The 15431-nt window shown below is 42.9% G+C and overlaps 1 protein-coding gene across 3 annotated transcripts in view; it reads left to right on the top strand.

Moving 5' to 3' along the window:
* Heg1 (heart development protein with EGF like domains 1) overlaps positions 1–15431 on the top strand; it is an 88293-nt gene that overhangs the window by 43096 nt on the left and 29766 nt on the right. For 2 of the 3 annotated variants that reach the window (XM_029568185.1, XM_029568186.1), the window contains exons 6-13: positions 347–568; positions 1178–2515; positions 5231–5347; positions 5968–6087; positions 10654–10757; positions 11721–11837; positions 13636–13694; positions 13934–14094. In XM_029568185.1, coding sequence (XP_029424045.1) covers positions 347–568; positions 1178–2515; positions 5231–5347; positions 5968–6087; positions 10654–10757; positions 11721–11837; positions 13636–13694; positions 13934–14094 — 2238 coding nt within the window. The remainder of the gene's footprint in view (positions 1–346; positions 569–1177; positions 2516–5230; positions 5348–5967; positions 6088–10653; positions 10758–11720; positions 11838–13635; positions 13695–13933; positions 14095–15431) is intronic. The other variant, XM_017800539.2, reaches the window with a different exon arrangement.

The following is a 15431-nucleotide window of genomic DNA, read 5'->3' as shown; positions in this document are numbered from 1 at the left end:
GGTGACTGACACTCTATAGGCCAGGCCCTGAAGGACCCCAATGCCTGCACCTGGCCCCAACAGAGTTGCCTTTTGTCTACCAGTTCACCTCCCCTGCTGCCACCACCCATTTCACTGATAAAACTATGTATCACTGAGCATATTTCAGTATTGGTTCTTTGGCTGGAGTAATAATCCTTGGCATAAATCTAGGACATGTGAACAGAGGTACTGACCCCAGTTCTTCTTGGGTTATCGTTGCAGATGGAGACCTTGAGAAAGGCAGGGCAATTTCTGGGTTCCTGTGGCCCAGGACATGAGGTTCGGTGTCAATTCTCCACATTTATCTGTCACTCTTTTCCTGCAGCCCTGGAGGACAGCGTGGTGCTGAGTGACAGTTCAGACCTGGAGGAGAGCACTTCTGGGGCGCGCACCTCACACACCTTAGCATCACTCCCCAGAAGCGGGGAGCGTACACTGCGGTCCCTCAGCCCCTCACGGGCTGTGACCCATCCTGCACGACCCACTCCACGTGGAAACGTGACTGAGCATGCAGGCCTAGTGGCCGGGGTGCCTGCTGCCCTTGGAGGTGTGTCTTCCTCAACTTCCTTCCCTCAGCTGCCTCTAGACTGCCTCATGGTCCTGGGATGGTTAAATATCTTACAGCTCTGTAGGAAAAGAACTTTCTGGGTTCTCCCACCCCATTACCTCACACTATATGGGATGAGGTCTGCCTGAGTGGCTTTGGTTGTTTTGTGGTTAAGGCCATCTCCTGGGAAAGAAATACCTCATTATCTACCAAGTGGAAAGTTGGGAGGGTTTTCCTTTTTCCGTTCAAGCATGGCAGTTATTCTTTTTGAGGTCTTGGGCTTTTCAGATACCAATTTGCTTTTTTCAAAAAGGGCTTGTGGAAGGAATTTGGAACTGTTCCCTATTTTTAGGCCCCCCTGGGTCTCCACTTGTCTTTTATTCCTGCTTCCATTCCTGCTACCACTGCTCCTTCCGTGGAGAAGATGCTGTAAGCACGGTGACTACTTTAGCCTTCCTGCATTGTCTTCACTTAAGAGTGCTGCCCCTAGAAACCATCTCTCCAAAGGAAGTATCTCCCCACTTAAGTTCATGAATAACCAGTGTTTTCTAATGCATGTTTCAAAGGTTTCTCATGTACTTGACCTGACTTTGGCTTTTCCCTTCACAGTCACTGGACTTAGCTATGATCAAGTACGTGGCACAGGCACTGAGCAAAGGACTTCCAGTGACCACACAGACCACACCTATGTTTCATCTACTTTCACCAAAGGAGAAAGGGCATTACTGTCCATTACAGACAATGGCTCATCTTCAGACACCAGCGAGAACTCAACTTCTTATATTAAGGTCTCAAACTCTCCATATTTAGATTATTCTTCCCCTTCTCAGACTCAGACTGAGAGACGTAACCTCTCTTACGATGATGAACACACTCAGTCCTCCACTGAGTCTCTGGTTCTGCGCAAGTCCAACCCTCCATCCTACACATCCACCGTTAATATGCCAAACACCTTAATCCTTCTGGATGCCAATACCGAGTCTGTTGGGGACACATCTTCAGGGACCCCTTTAGCTCTACCCTCAGTGTCACAGTCTCAGCAGTTGTTCTCCTCAACCTTACCATCAACCAGATTTCCCACACAGCAACTAAAGTCTACCTCTGAGGCAGCCACACCGTTATCGTCATCACCATCCCCATTACCAGTATCTTTAACAGTGTCTACCCCTACCCCACATTCCGTCTCACAAACAACCTTCCCACCTTCATCTTCTACCCTAGTCCTGCACAGGGCAAGGGAGACACGTGTGACTTCAGTCCAGACATCAACAATGATATCAGCCTTAACAGTGTTCCACAGTAACCAAACAGCAGACCCCAAGAACCAGAGCACCCCAGAGCAAGAGAAAATCTTCTCAGAAGCCAAGTCACCAAGCCTGGTGTCTCTGTCCACAGACTCCACAAAACCAATGAGCTTTCCTTCAAAGGCCCCATTGCCCCCAGCTTTAACAGACTCCTCCACCAAGCCAGCCCTTCCAGCCACCAGCACCAGCTTAGCCCAGATGTCTCCAGTTTTGACAGCCACCACTTCCCAGACCATTCACTCTCCTGCGACAAGCAAGCCTAGCACCCTGTCAAACACAGAAGCTTTGGTCCCCAGCCCTGTAGTTGTCCACACTACAACTGGAAAACAGCTCTTGCCAACACATCCTGAAATTCTAGTGCCACAAATCTCAACAGATGGTGCCACCACCACAGAAAAGAACCAGATGCACATAGATCCTACCACTCGCTTGATCTCTCTGACCACTGCACCTACATCAGCACAAGAGTCTACCACAAGTCTTAGCAATACAGAAGAGTACAGGCCAGTTTCACATTTCCTCAGTACATCTTCACCGCAAACCACAGCTGTTTCTACCACTGAAGCGTTGACTACCAGATCTACCACCTTTGCTGCTCAGAGTACCACACAGTCAGCAGCAGCACTGTCACCTCAAACCCCAGGTAAAGTGTATCTTATGAACATATACTGATTGCTAGGCCCTGCCCAACACTGAGTGCTTCATGAGGCTTGGGATTCCTGTGGATGTGTAGGCATGACTAGAATTTGGGATAGTGTCTGTTTTGTGACCTAAAGTGCCTCCAATTGGAATATAAAGCATGAAATAAGATCAGAGTGGCCCCAATTTTTTCCTAATAGTCTCCCATGTTATATGAGTCTTTCGAAAGAAAGAGGAGAGGATGACACATTGGCTCTGCGTGGCAAACATAAATTACATAATTGTAGCCGTTCATGCCCTGCAGTTGTACAAGCTTTACAAGCATGCCTTTAACTCATCTAAGGTCAGATGAGTAGGTTTGGGCAGTGGAGAAAATGAAGTAAAGGAACTTTAGGGGGTCCAGGGTGCCGTGCGGTGGTGGTAGAGCACTTGCCTAACATGCACAAGCTCTCCAGCAAGAGCTCCAGCATCACAAAAGAAAAAGGAAGCTTTAGATGATCTGTTGGAGGCAGAAGTGAGTCCAGAGCTTCTGAAGAACTCAGCTGCTTTCTGGTCATCAAGGTGCTTCCCAGGGTCAAAGGCTTCTCTTGTTCAGGGAGGTCCAGAGGCCTTTGTCTCCCCAAGAATATGTTGCTAACTGATAAACAGGGGAAAAACATGTAAACAAAAAAGATGTTAAACTAACCTTTCTCACAGTAACTACTCCACCAGAGCTTAGTTAAATTGTTCATAAGATTATCTGTACAGCCGTGTTCAAGGTGCTGTCATAAAGGAGGAAAACCAACCAACAATTCTTTGCCACTTAAAGAAAGGTAGAAGTAGGGTGATATATTAGAATGTAACGTCCAGTTTTCCAGTAAAGCAAAGCTGCTATTGGAGTGGAGTGAAACAGACAGACTCTTGAGGAAGAAAAGGGAAGAGAAATGCTTTGGAGTGGTACAGCTTCAGCTAGTCGGTGCAGATGACCCTGGGCTGCAGGCTCATAGCCCATTCCTAGTCCATAGTGCCCCCTTTGTGCCAGCAGTCTATATGTGTCTAGATCTGAAAGGTGATTGCTTCAAGGCATCACTTCCACAGGCCAAATATATTCTAATACCAGGTTCATGAGACTCCCTTAAAGCCAGTGTTAACTATTTACTGTAGATGAGGGTTGGGAGCTACTCACTGGATGTTAGTAGACTTGTCAGTGTTCATGGTCGGTGTTTCGTTATATAGGTACAATGCTCGTATAGGCAATTCTAGGTAATAGTTAAGGTAGCCATGAAGAGTAAGATTACCATGTTCAGATTAGTCCATTTGTTTCAGGGCTATTCATTTGGAAGACTTGACTTCTGTCTTTCTTTTTCCTTATTTTTCCATTGCAAATGATAAAGTTGTTTTGTAGATTTTAACTTTTCTAAGAGTATTTCAGAAACCTTTACAAAGCAGGTACTTCATACCTGAAGTTATAAAGAAAAGGCAAGGCATGCATATGTGCATTCAGGCCTGCACACAGAGAAAAACCTTGCAGCAGACAGATAATGACCCTGCCAGTTATATAAAGCAAAACAGAGTTGTGGTCATCACCTGTGGGAATAAGATTTTTGTGGTGACATTAAAGTCTGTGTGTCATAAGTCTTGTGAATTCAGGTGGAGCCCATTTTCACATATGGAGAGAAAGAGCTGGGTATGTGGGGCACACCTATAATCCCAGCACTTGTGAGGTGGAGGATGGAGAATCAGAAGTTCATTGTTATCCAGGCTACATAGGGAGTTTGAGACCCACTGGGCCTATGTGAGACCCTATCTCAAAAAAAAAAGAAACAGGAGAGGACATTGTAATGCTGCGTTGATAATTTTCTAGATGATGAGCAGGACGTGGAGGTTAAATTTTAAGATTTTCAGAAGCTGGGCATGGTGGTACAACCATAGCACTTGGGAGGTAGAGGTGGGTGGATCTGGAGTTCAAGGCCAGCCTGAACTGTATAGTAAATTTGAGGCGTGGTGGCTCATACTTTAGTTCCAGCACTGGGCAAGTTCCAGGCTAACTGAGACTACAGGAGACCCTGTGTCAAAAAGATTTTTAAAAAATAAGCATAAGCCAGGCATGGTGGGACACACTTGTAGTCCAAGCACGTGGGAGGCAGAGGTAGACGGATCTCTGTGTCTGTGAGTTCAAGGCCAGCCTGGTCTACGTAGTGAGTTCCAGGCCAGCTGGGGCTACAGGGAGAACCTGTTTCAAAAAGAAAAAGCATAAACAATGACAAATTCACATATATGTCAAGATTTTCAGATAAAGGCTACTGTAGTTTTGACAAAGTCAAGAGAAAAGACAAGAAAGGCATGTGCATGGGCATTCATGTCTACACTCACAGGATGAATATTGCAGCAGATAGGATAAATTGACCAGGGATTCTTTCCACCTCAGTCATTGATTGACTTGAGTAGAATTTTCTAATTATCACAAAGCAGTATAATCGTCAGTCCTGAACTAAGTGGCCTGCAGGAGGCATTCAGGGATCCAGCTGTTTAACACTTACATATGGACACAAACTGGTACCAATACCCAGTCTCATGACCTCTGTCTTTTGCATCTCTTGGTATCCTATTCTATTTTAGTAGTGTGGTTTCTCAGGGCAAGTAAACAGAAATAAGCAAAAATCAAGTATTAGCTGAGATAATTAAATATTTACCTGGAGCTGCCCTAACATTGCCTATGTTCTTCCTGGGCTATGTTTAGTCAATGGCTGTGCCATGAACCCTTGTCTTCATGGTGGCAAATGCATTGTGGACCTCACCGGCCGTGGTTATCGATGTGTGTGCTCGCCTGCCTGGCAAGGGGACAGCTGCAGTGTAGGTAAGAGAGAAAGCAGCATCTAATGCAATGTTACATTGGGTTATCCAGTCAGCCTTTTTTCCTCCAGAATGTTCATGGGTAAGATTTGTGGGTTTTTTTTTTTTTAATTAATAGCCTTCTTGAGTGTCAGCATCCTTGTGTGTTATCTGTGGGATAATGTGAAGAACCATAGTATGGTGTGGACAGACTTCTGATAGGTTCTGTTCCTAACCTCCCTACACTCATGCCACGCTGGACCACATACAGCTCCCTAAAGACACCTGTGCGCTCCTGCCCCTGGCATTTACTGTACTGGCACCTCAGCTTGGAAGTCTTCCCCCCAGATCTACTTACTGAAGCCCCTTCGGTCTTAATCCAGATGTTATTTAAAAACAGTCTTTTTAATTCTCGCCTGTGTCAAAATCTACTACTTTGTATATCCAAATCTTGCCTTATGCTATAGTTAGTTGTTTGTATGGCTGACTCTGCCCTGAAGAGCTAGTATGCCCCCTGAGGATGAGGGTGGTCTCCTACTCATCTTTGGGGCCACACAGCACCTAGTGCCATTTAGTTCTTAGTATGTACCAGATTTTGTTTTTTTGTCTGCCACAGACTCATCATGGTCTTGTTTTCTTCTGTAGACGTGAATGAATGCCTCTCGAATCCCTGTCCACCCCTGGCCTTGTGCAACAATACTCAGGGATCTTTTATCTGCAAATGCCCAGTTGGGTATCAGTTGGAAAAAGGCATATGCAATTTGGGTAAGAAAGTTAGTCGGTCTTAGAATTTATTCTGTATCACAATGTGTTTCATACCATAACGTTCACTGTTTTTCTTCCTAATCAAAGTCAATATTTATCCAAGATATAAAGTTTAGGAATGTAGAAGGAAGTGAGACACATTGCCTGTTATTCCAATACTCTGAGATTCAACTCTGTAATTTCTTTTGAGGTATGTTACAGTTTTCCGTAGTTGAAATCAAGATACCTGTAAGAATTTCTCTGTTATTAACATGCATAAATATCTTACAGCCTGCATAATATACTATCGTTTGTGTATAACATTATTTGCTTAACCATTCTACTCTGCAGTAAAGAAAAAAAATCAAAAAGATATTCTGACTATATAGGTTTTTTAAAAGCATTTTAGAGTGAGAAAGGCAGCAAATTCTCACTGTCCTACCACATGTACACATTCTTTTCATTAAAAAAAAAAAGGTCTTCCTGTTGTTAGCCACAGGCAGATACTTTAACAGAGCTGCAACTATAATTGTACCACAGTCTCTATTACATTTTGTTCTTGATTTGATAGCTTCATGAACCTTGTTGATTTTTTAAAAAAATATTTTATTTATTTTATGTGTATGCATATATTGCCTGCATGTAGGTAGGTGCACCCATGTCGTGCAATGCCTGGGGAAGACAGACAAGGCTGTTGGATCCCCTGGGACTGGAGTTACGGACAGTTATTAGCTGCCATGTGGGTGCTGGGATACGAACCGAGGTCTTCTGCAATAACAACCATTGTTCTTAATTGCTAAGCCATGTCTCCAGCCCAAGCTTGTTGATTTTTAAAAACACTCTTTGTTTTATAGGTTAAAAATCAGACAAACAAACCCAGTGAAAACTAGGCCCTGACAAGATGCTAAGTGCTGAGCATATGTAATGGTCTGTGAGAAGCCTAGTTCTTTCTTTTATCCATGTTAATTGTAAGAGTTTTCTTGCATACAGGGCATGCCCCTTGTTAGGATACTAGGTTTAATACCTTACTTGCTGTTAAATTTCCCAGTGTGATACTAAAGACACAAAAGTATTCAGTAAATGCTTTTAGAGAGAACAAATGTCAGTGTCTTTTGGAAGCATTATCTGCATGAACACCTATTTAACTATGCAAGGGACTGTAAGAAGACTGGCACCCTACTAAAATGAAAAAAATTGAAAATTGTTTGAAATTTAAAAATGGAAAAAAATGGAGCATTTTTTTAAAAAGAAAAATCTACAAGTGTAGACATGAGTCCAAAATAAAGAATTCCTCTTATTAATAATAATAGTTTATTTGCATCCAGATAACCTGTTCCATTGTTGGCACAGCCTATAAAGAAATTAGCCAAGAGTTTTCAACTTAAGGATGAAGAAGATCAAGCTGGGCGTGGTGGCACATGCCTTTAGTCCAAGCACTTGGGAGGCAGAGGCAGGCCGATCAGAGATTGAGGCTAGCCTGGTCTACATACCGGGCTATAGGGAGACCCTGTCTCAAAAAAAGACAAAAAAAAAAAAGAATGAAGAAGATATAAATGTTTTTGTTGTTTGTTTTTGGAAGCACTATAGGAAATACACTTACCAGGTCTCAAAAGCCTGAATTCTAGTTCTCTGTCTACTACCTGCAACATATGACCAGAGCTTTAGTTTTTTCATCTGTAAAATCAGATTAGTCTGCTCTACTTCTCACTCAAGGTTACTATGAATGTCAAATAAAATAATCTGTTTGAGCAAGCTCTGAATATGGTAAAGAGTTGTCCAGATGGGAAGTAGCATTTCACCAGACTGAAAGCTTTAAAAACATATTACTCTGAACACAGAGTAGTCATTGCAGATCTTTCCAGAAATGATATAGATAACATAGTGAAGTCAGAAGTTAAATTTCAAATGAAAACCTATCTCTTAGACTGATACAATGGCTTGCCCGGTAAAGATGCTTACTGCCAAGCTCAATCCTGCGTTCAGTCCCCGGGACCCATATGGTAGAAGGAAATAACCAATTCCCACAAATGCTTCTCTCTCTGACTTCCACTTTTGTGCCATGGCACATAAACACAAACACACACACACACACACACACACACACACACACACACACACACACCACGAAAGAAAATAAATAAATGTAATTAAAAATCTTTTAAACCTGTCTTAAAGCCAGATGGTGTAACTGCAGGCATGAAACTTGTCTTGAATGCACTAACTTTATCAGAAACATGGACACATTTGTCTTTCCACAATATCAGAATTTATTGAATTTCTGGGCCTAGTGGCTCATGCTTTTTATCTCAACACTCTGGCTGAAGAGGCAGGTGGGTCTCTGTGAGATTGAGGCCAGCCTGGTGGTCTACATAGCAAGTTCCAGCCAGCTGGGGCTACAGGAAGACCCTATCTCAAATAAACAAGCAACAAAACAGAATTTATTGAATAACAATAAATTCACAAACTACTTCTGTTTCATTTGCTACAATTTGCCACATTTCAGTTTTCCTTGAAAACTGGCCATTGGCAAGCACAAGTTCTTTTTATCTTGAGTCTCCCAGTAGCCCCAGCTGGCCTGCCAGGAACTTGCTATGTAGACCAGGCTGGCCTCTAACTCACAGAGATCTACTTGCCTCTGTCTCCCGAGTTGTGATTAAAGGTGTGTTCCACCATGCCTGGCCAAACACAGGTTATTTTATTCCAAATTTAATTACTAATATTAACTCTTGGATCACATATTATACATCACAATAATTATATTTATATACAATTATAAAATAGTAATAAATATATAATGATATGCATATGTGTGTGTTACAGAATGTCTACAAAATGGCTAAAAGGGCCACATCAGAGTTCAAGCAGTTTAACGAAGCATTACTAATGGCAGAAGCAGGAAGCTGAAACAGATATGCAGAGTCACTTTAGTGGTTAGATGAGATATTAAGGAACCAAGCATGCTGAGCTGATGTAGAGTTGAAGGGCTGAGTTGGGGTCTAAGTTGAGTCAAGCTACAGAGGAACAGGACTGTGTAGGCTCAGCACAGGGCCATGGAAGCCTTAGAGGTAAGGTGCAGGACTGGGTCCAGATGGCTAAATGGACAGAATAGGCTGTGTCAGTAGTGGAGACTGAGCTGAGCTCAAGTAAGCCCTGGGGACCTGGGAGGTCCCTGTATTTTCTGGGTGGTCAGATGCCAGGTTGGGGGCAGGCATCACCACAAGAGTGTCAGGTGTCCTCCTCTTCCCAGGATCTACAGGAAGGTTTGGTCCAAGGTGTGTGTTAATAAGTTCTCAGGCCTGGTTTCCAATAATTGTTTTAGTATGCCCATGTGCTCATACAATCCCAGTTTAATTTGATAAGTTTGTAGGATGGTACCATCTTACTTGTAGGAATCAGTTTATCAGTCTGTGACCCATGGGTGGTGCTGGACAGGTGTTAGTGTCTGTGTGCACAACATGAAATAGTCCAGTACTTGGAAAAATGGAGTTACCCTGGGCAAGGCATAACCTGACCTCCACAAAGATACATATACACATGCCTTCCAAAGGGATAATCTTCCAGGAAAGAGGACAGGGTTGGAAGGAAACTGATGATCTTATTCACACTAAAAGCAGAAGCCACCTTCAGAAAACTGTATGCCTAATGCTTGTACTGTGCCTGTTTCTATATGGAAAGTCTGGGTCATGAGACATGAAGATGAGCTGGTGAGGTAACTGTTCTGGAAGCTTATGCACAGAGTGTCCCACAGGTAGCACAGATCTGGAGGAAAGCAGTCCCATTGTGTTAGCCACCATCTTTCCCTTTTCAAGTCATTTAGCTTCATTGTTCATACACATCAGAGGAACATGCAAATTAGAGCATGCTGAAATGCTTTCATTTGGCCAAAAATGTTTTCAAAGAGCTCCCTGCTGTTCAGAAAGAGTCCTAAGCAGCTGGCTTCACTGAACTGTAGAACAAGCAAAAAGATGTTAAATAAGGATTAAGGGCTTTCAACAGTTAAGTATAAGATGTTAAATGTTTTTGCTGGCTCATTTGTGAGCCTTCTTAATTCAGCATGTGAGCTTTCCATGAAAGAATCGCTTCTTAGACCTCTCTGTTTTGGGTTATGTTTCTTCTGTCCAGGGGGAAAGATATGAATTTAATATAATGAATGATAAGAGCCAGATATAAAAGCAGGCTTACTAGTTTTTGGTTCTCTGCCCATTTTTAAGTCCCATTCCCCTCAGGCCCAATCAGCACAAATTTGTGTTAACTAGAAATTTCTTTTATGAGTGTAAGGGGCCTTGAAAATGAGGATGCTTTTTCTTTTTTTCCATTTCTGAATCCAATGATGTTTTTAATATGGGTCGTTCCATGTGCCTTATAATCATGGAGTCTTCAGCCCCTCGGAGTCTAAACCCACTACAAATGTGTCTCTTCTTCCTCTGTAACCTCTTCCTAGAAGAGGTAGGAATGGTCTCCACCCTCAAGAAGAAGGAAATGCAGATTGTCCTGTGCGGGAGGAAGGTTGGCCGGCCCAGAATCAAGACAAAGTCTTGCATCAATCTTTTCGTTGTATGGTCTAACAGACAACATTTTCCTTTTCAGTTAGAACCTTTGTGACGGAGTTTAAATTAAAGAAAACTTTTCTCAACACTACCGTGGAAAATCATTCAGACCTTGATGAAGTTGAAAGTGAGATCACCCAAACAGTAAGTTTCCTGAGAGGCCTCTTCGTGCTAAGCCTTTGTTTTCCAGAACAGATTTCATCAGAGTGGGCACAGCCTAGAGTCACTTATTATCTCCTGGCCTCTTCGTTTCTTTTGTATTTGGAAAGGAAACTCAATGGTAAATTGAAAAGCAACTTGGAAATAGAAGAAAGGTGTTGAGATTTAGTGGTGCCCAGGAAGAATGTTACTTTCGATCCATAGATCTGTGGTCATGTGCATTCTTTGTCTATGGTGTTGCTTTTCCCTGTACAAACTCACAGACATGGAGGTGCTGAGGGCCATGGATGAAAAGGAAAGACCTAGAGAAGTCCTAGCATTTTATCTGCTGTTGACACGTGATATGACTTTCTTCCTGTGTGTTCAAAGCATGGGGAGGCTGATAGTCTTTCTCCTTAAGGGGATGGCAGAGGCCCAGTGTTAATCCTGATTACCTAGGGCTTGAGAACTTAACTATATAAATTATCTAGGGTCCTTTGTCTTTGTTTTTATTGGAAAAGTGAAGAAGAAATGAAAATGAAACTCAGACTGTGCGTTTTGTTTGCCAGTCAGACCAAATCAAAGATTGGGTGTTCAGAAGTGGAAATTTGCCATTAAGTTAGGGATGAAATATAGGTAAAAGTTCATGTATTAGCCAAGAATTGTTCTTACAGGATTATGGGTTTTACTTGTATTTAAATTCCAGTTATATGTCTACTGAGCATTTACTTTGTGATAAGGATTATGCTAGATGCCAAGTCCTATAAGAGGCTAGGTGACATGGCTTTGTAGATGGAAAACTGGGAGGCTCTGGGAGGTCATGATTTTCTCTGTATTAACACAAAGCAGAAGCAAAATTGGAGAACAGTCTACTAGGTCACTGTATTAGTTACTTTTCTGTTGCTGTGATAGAAACACTGACCAAAGCAACTTATAGAAGAAAGAGTTTATTTGAGCTTACGGTTCCAGGGGAATTACAGTCCATCATGGCCGGGAGGCATGGTGGCAGAGGTGGCTGGAGCAAGATCAGGAATAGGAGCAGAGCACTCACATCATCACGCAGGCACAGGAAGCAAGAAAGATCTGGTAAGGCTTAAGACCTCTCTAAGCCTGTCCCCAGTGACGTGCTTCTTCCAGCATAGACACACCTTCTAAGACCTCCCAAAACAGTGCCACCAACTGTCCATATACTTGGAGCCTATGGTGGACATTCTCATTCAAACCACCACAATTACCTTGCTACTGACACTAACTGTAAGTGTGGTGATTTCTAAGACCTCTCCAAATGTCAATAATCCACTAGAAGGACAGTCAGAACTTACTCAAAGCTGTCATCTTCACAGATATGATTCAGTGCAATGAAAGGTCTTAGGTTAAAATTTGCTAAGGGAATAGCTGCATGGGGCAGTCTCTAAGAGTTCCAAATACAGATCTTCAGTTGTCCTGCCCCTGTGGAGCCATGAATAGTGTTGGTACCTCTTGGTGACAATATATGACTATATACACAGAGTGTGTCAACCGTAATGCCTACCTGAGCCTTGGTGTCAGAAGCCTTTATTTGGGCTTTGTCATATAGGCATGACTGACTCTCCATGTGGCTGTCCTCAGTCTCTAGACCCTGTAGAGGCTAAGCTGATATCATGTTATCCATAGTTCTCCCACCATAGGTCATATTGCTAGACTCTGGTATGGCCCAGGACTCCCAGGTAAACCGAGTCATTGTTATTGGGCAGCATACTCCAAGGGTTTAGAAACTCTTGCTAAGGCAAAGGCATGACCTCTCTTTGGGCAAGGTTAAATTCCTTACTATACAGCAGGGCTTTCTGTCTTCCTGTCACTCCCCTACTGCCTCCTCCTGGTCATTCTGTAGGTAGATACCTCTTTCTAACACAGTTCAGGGGTTTAGAACATGTGTAGAGGTACAGTTCTTCATGTTTCTGAGTTCAGTGACTTGTCTAACTTGATCTTTTGGCTCAGCCTTATATAATTTACTGGAACATGACCCACCTGCCCCCAAGAAACAGTCAAGAATTAAACAGCAACTGGGGAAGCCACTAACATGGCCTTTCCCAAGATGTATTTCTGCTCATCCCTGCAATAAACCATTGCCGTTAGAATATAAAGTAGTGTCATACAAAACCAGAAAGCATTTGGTAACATTGCATGCTTGACTCCATTTTCTAAAGAATCAGAGGGCTCTGAAACAGAGACTTTGAAGACAGATGGGTCTTTATGAAACAAGATATTTCCCCATAAAATGAATCTCCAGGTCCTGTTGTCAGGGGTGTTAAGGAAGCAAGCACTGTACTTGATGTTGCAGAGGGATTTTCCGTTCTCTCTGAGGGCACAAGTCAAACTCAGGCACATACCTCTAAATTTGTTCTCAACAAAAGAACTCTTGACCCGTGTAATGTAATTTCCCATGGAGAGTCTTTGTAGATCTGTCTTTGAGTTAGGCCAACTCATTGTAGATGATGAGGGATCTGTGCAGACCCATCAGACCTGCGGAAGCAGAAAGAAACCAGGCCTTTGCAGTGAGCTAGTTCACTATGCAGGGTCCAAACAAATAGTTGCCCAAGTTTTTTTGAAGCCCTCATTCTTAGAAGAGAGCTGCTCCTTTGAAGATTTTTTTACATCCGGGGTGCTGTTCTGAACATGATTTCCTGCCGAGATTTCCCCACTAGTTTACTGTCTGCCTCGCTTACTCCCTTTATACTCAGGGAACAACACAGGCATTTAGGGGAGGAGCAAAAAAGAGACCCTGCTTCTGTGTAAAGCTGCCTACTGGTAGCCTGATGGCTGGAACATGCTTATTTTATGTTGAAAATTGGAAGCTGGTTCTTGGTCCAAGGCTTTTGTCTAACAACCTTGTTCTTCATTGCAGTTAAATGTGTGTTTTACAGCATTACCTGGTTATATACGATCCACAGTTCATGCATCTAGGTAAGAAACAGAAATGTTTTTGCTTATGAACCAGTCGGTGGAACCAGAGGCTGTTCCTACATGGGTGACCTCAATAAAGCTAGTCTTTATTGTGACTGGCTAACTCAGGCCTGAGGTCACTGCACTTTGATGATCTCCTCTTCCTTCACTGGAGCATGACAGTGATGCTTATGTTCCAAACTGCCTGGGACCCATATGTCATTGTAGGTCAGTTAAGGCCTCACTGACTTTGCCCACAGGGAGCCCAGTGTGGTAGTGATCTCGTTGCAAACCACCTTTGCCCTGGCCTCCAATGTGACACTGTTTGACCTGGCTGATGGGATCCAGAAATATGTCAACTCCTGCAAGTCTTCTGCTGAAGTCTGCCAGCTCTTGGGGTCTCAAAGGCGGATCTTTAGAGGTAAGAGAGACTGTAGTCTTCTGGGAGGAGGCTTGCCCATGTAGACAGGCATAGACCTAGAGGGAAATGAAGGCATTCAGGACACAGACCTGAATAGAGCCTGTCTTTGCAGTGAATATGAAGTACCTTTGTGACACACAGGTATGTCAGTGCTGTATGCACATGGCCTTTACGGCAGGCACCTAGTCCTTGGCATACAGCTCTTTTGGTTTCTTCTAAGCAGTACTGGGATGGGAGGAAGAGACTAGAGGAGCAAATGTAATAAAAAGAAACTATTCCTGTTCCTGGAAAGACAGAAACTCTTACCTAGTATGTATATTTTTGTCACTGGTCCAAAAAACTTCATCATGGTAATTACTAAGAAAAAAAAATGTGCATTATTACCTGTCTTTTGTTTCTTTACACGTCATAAACACATATATAAGACTGAAGGAATGTGGAGCAGAATGCTCCCAGTGTCCAGTGATGATGAGGATCTGCCGTTCCTGGTTCTTGCTTTGTTTTCTGTTTTGTCAAAAGCTCCTGCAGTGCACTTAGGGCAGGGCAAATGCAACAAGAAGTTTGGAAGGCAGACTTGCATCTTATAGAGATAGTTTCCCATCTGGAAGAAAACTGCTAGAATCAGAAGTGCCTGTTGGCAAAGAGGACTAGTCCCGTTTGGTGCATCATAAGCAATCAAAATAGACACTGGCTAGTTCAGTTTACCACTCAATTAGGGCAGACAAAGGATGCAGAGACTAGTCTAAACCTCCCCATCTGCTATCTAGATGTTGGATATAAATTGAAGCTTTCAGGTTTTGGCACTGTATCTGCTGGTCAGTCTAGGACATTCCTAGTGGGTCAGGATTTTATAACAGTCTTGAAAGCTTTCCTTCATGGGCAGGTGCATTGCAGAGCTTGGGAGCTGGGTACTTAACCTTTCATTCTGGGATAAACACTGGAGGTTGGCTAGTTAGTAATTTGGGAGGAAGACAAAAATAGACTAAACTTTCTGAAGTTAGAATATTTGTTAAAAAGTTCAGGCCCCACCATATTGTGCTAGAAATCTTGAGGCTCTGTGGTTTCATGTTTTTGTTTCTTGTGAAGGACTCAAGGGTACCATTTTTCCTCCCAGTGAAGTAGGTACCCTTCAATTTACTAAATATTTATGGACTGCACTCTGTGTGGTCAGCACTGAACCAGGCTTGCAAATCAAGGAGCCAAACCATTTGGACTTGCAAGAGCCTGTTCATAGCAGTTGTTTTAACTTACTTTCTGTTGCTGTGATAAACACTGTGACCAAAAGCAGCATGCAGAGGAAAGGGTTTATTTCATCTTATTCTTCCAGATAATAGTTC

This window comes from Nannospalax galili, unplaced genomic scaffold (genome assembly GCF_000622305.1).
Source record: "Nannospalax galili isolate Female #2095 unplaced genomic scaffold, S.galili_v1.0 scaffold18, whole genome shotgun sequence".
Taxonomy (NCBI): Eukaryota; Metazoa; Chordata; class Mammalia; order Rodentia; family Spalacidae; genus Nannospalax; species Nannospalax galili.
The sequence above is the reverse complement of the archived record's forward strand: the minus strand, read 5'-3'. Positions and strand labels throughout refer to the sequence as shown.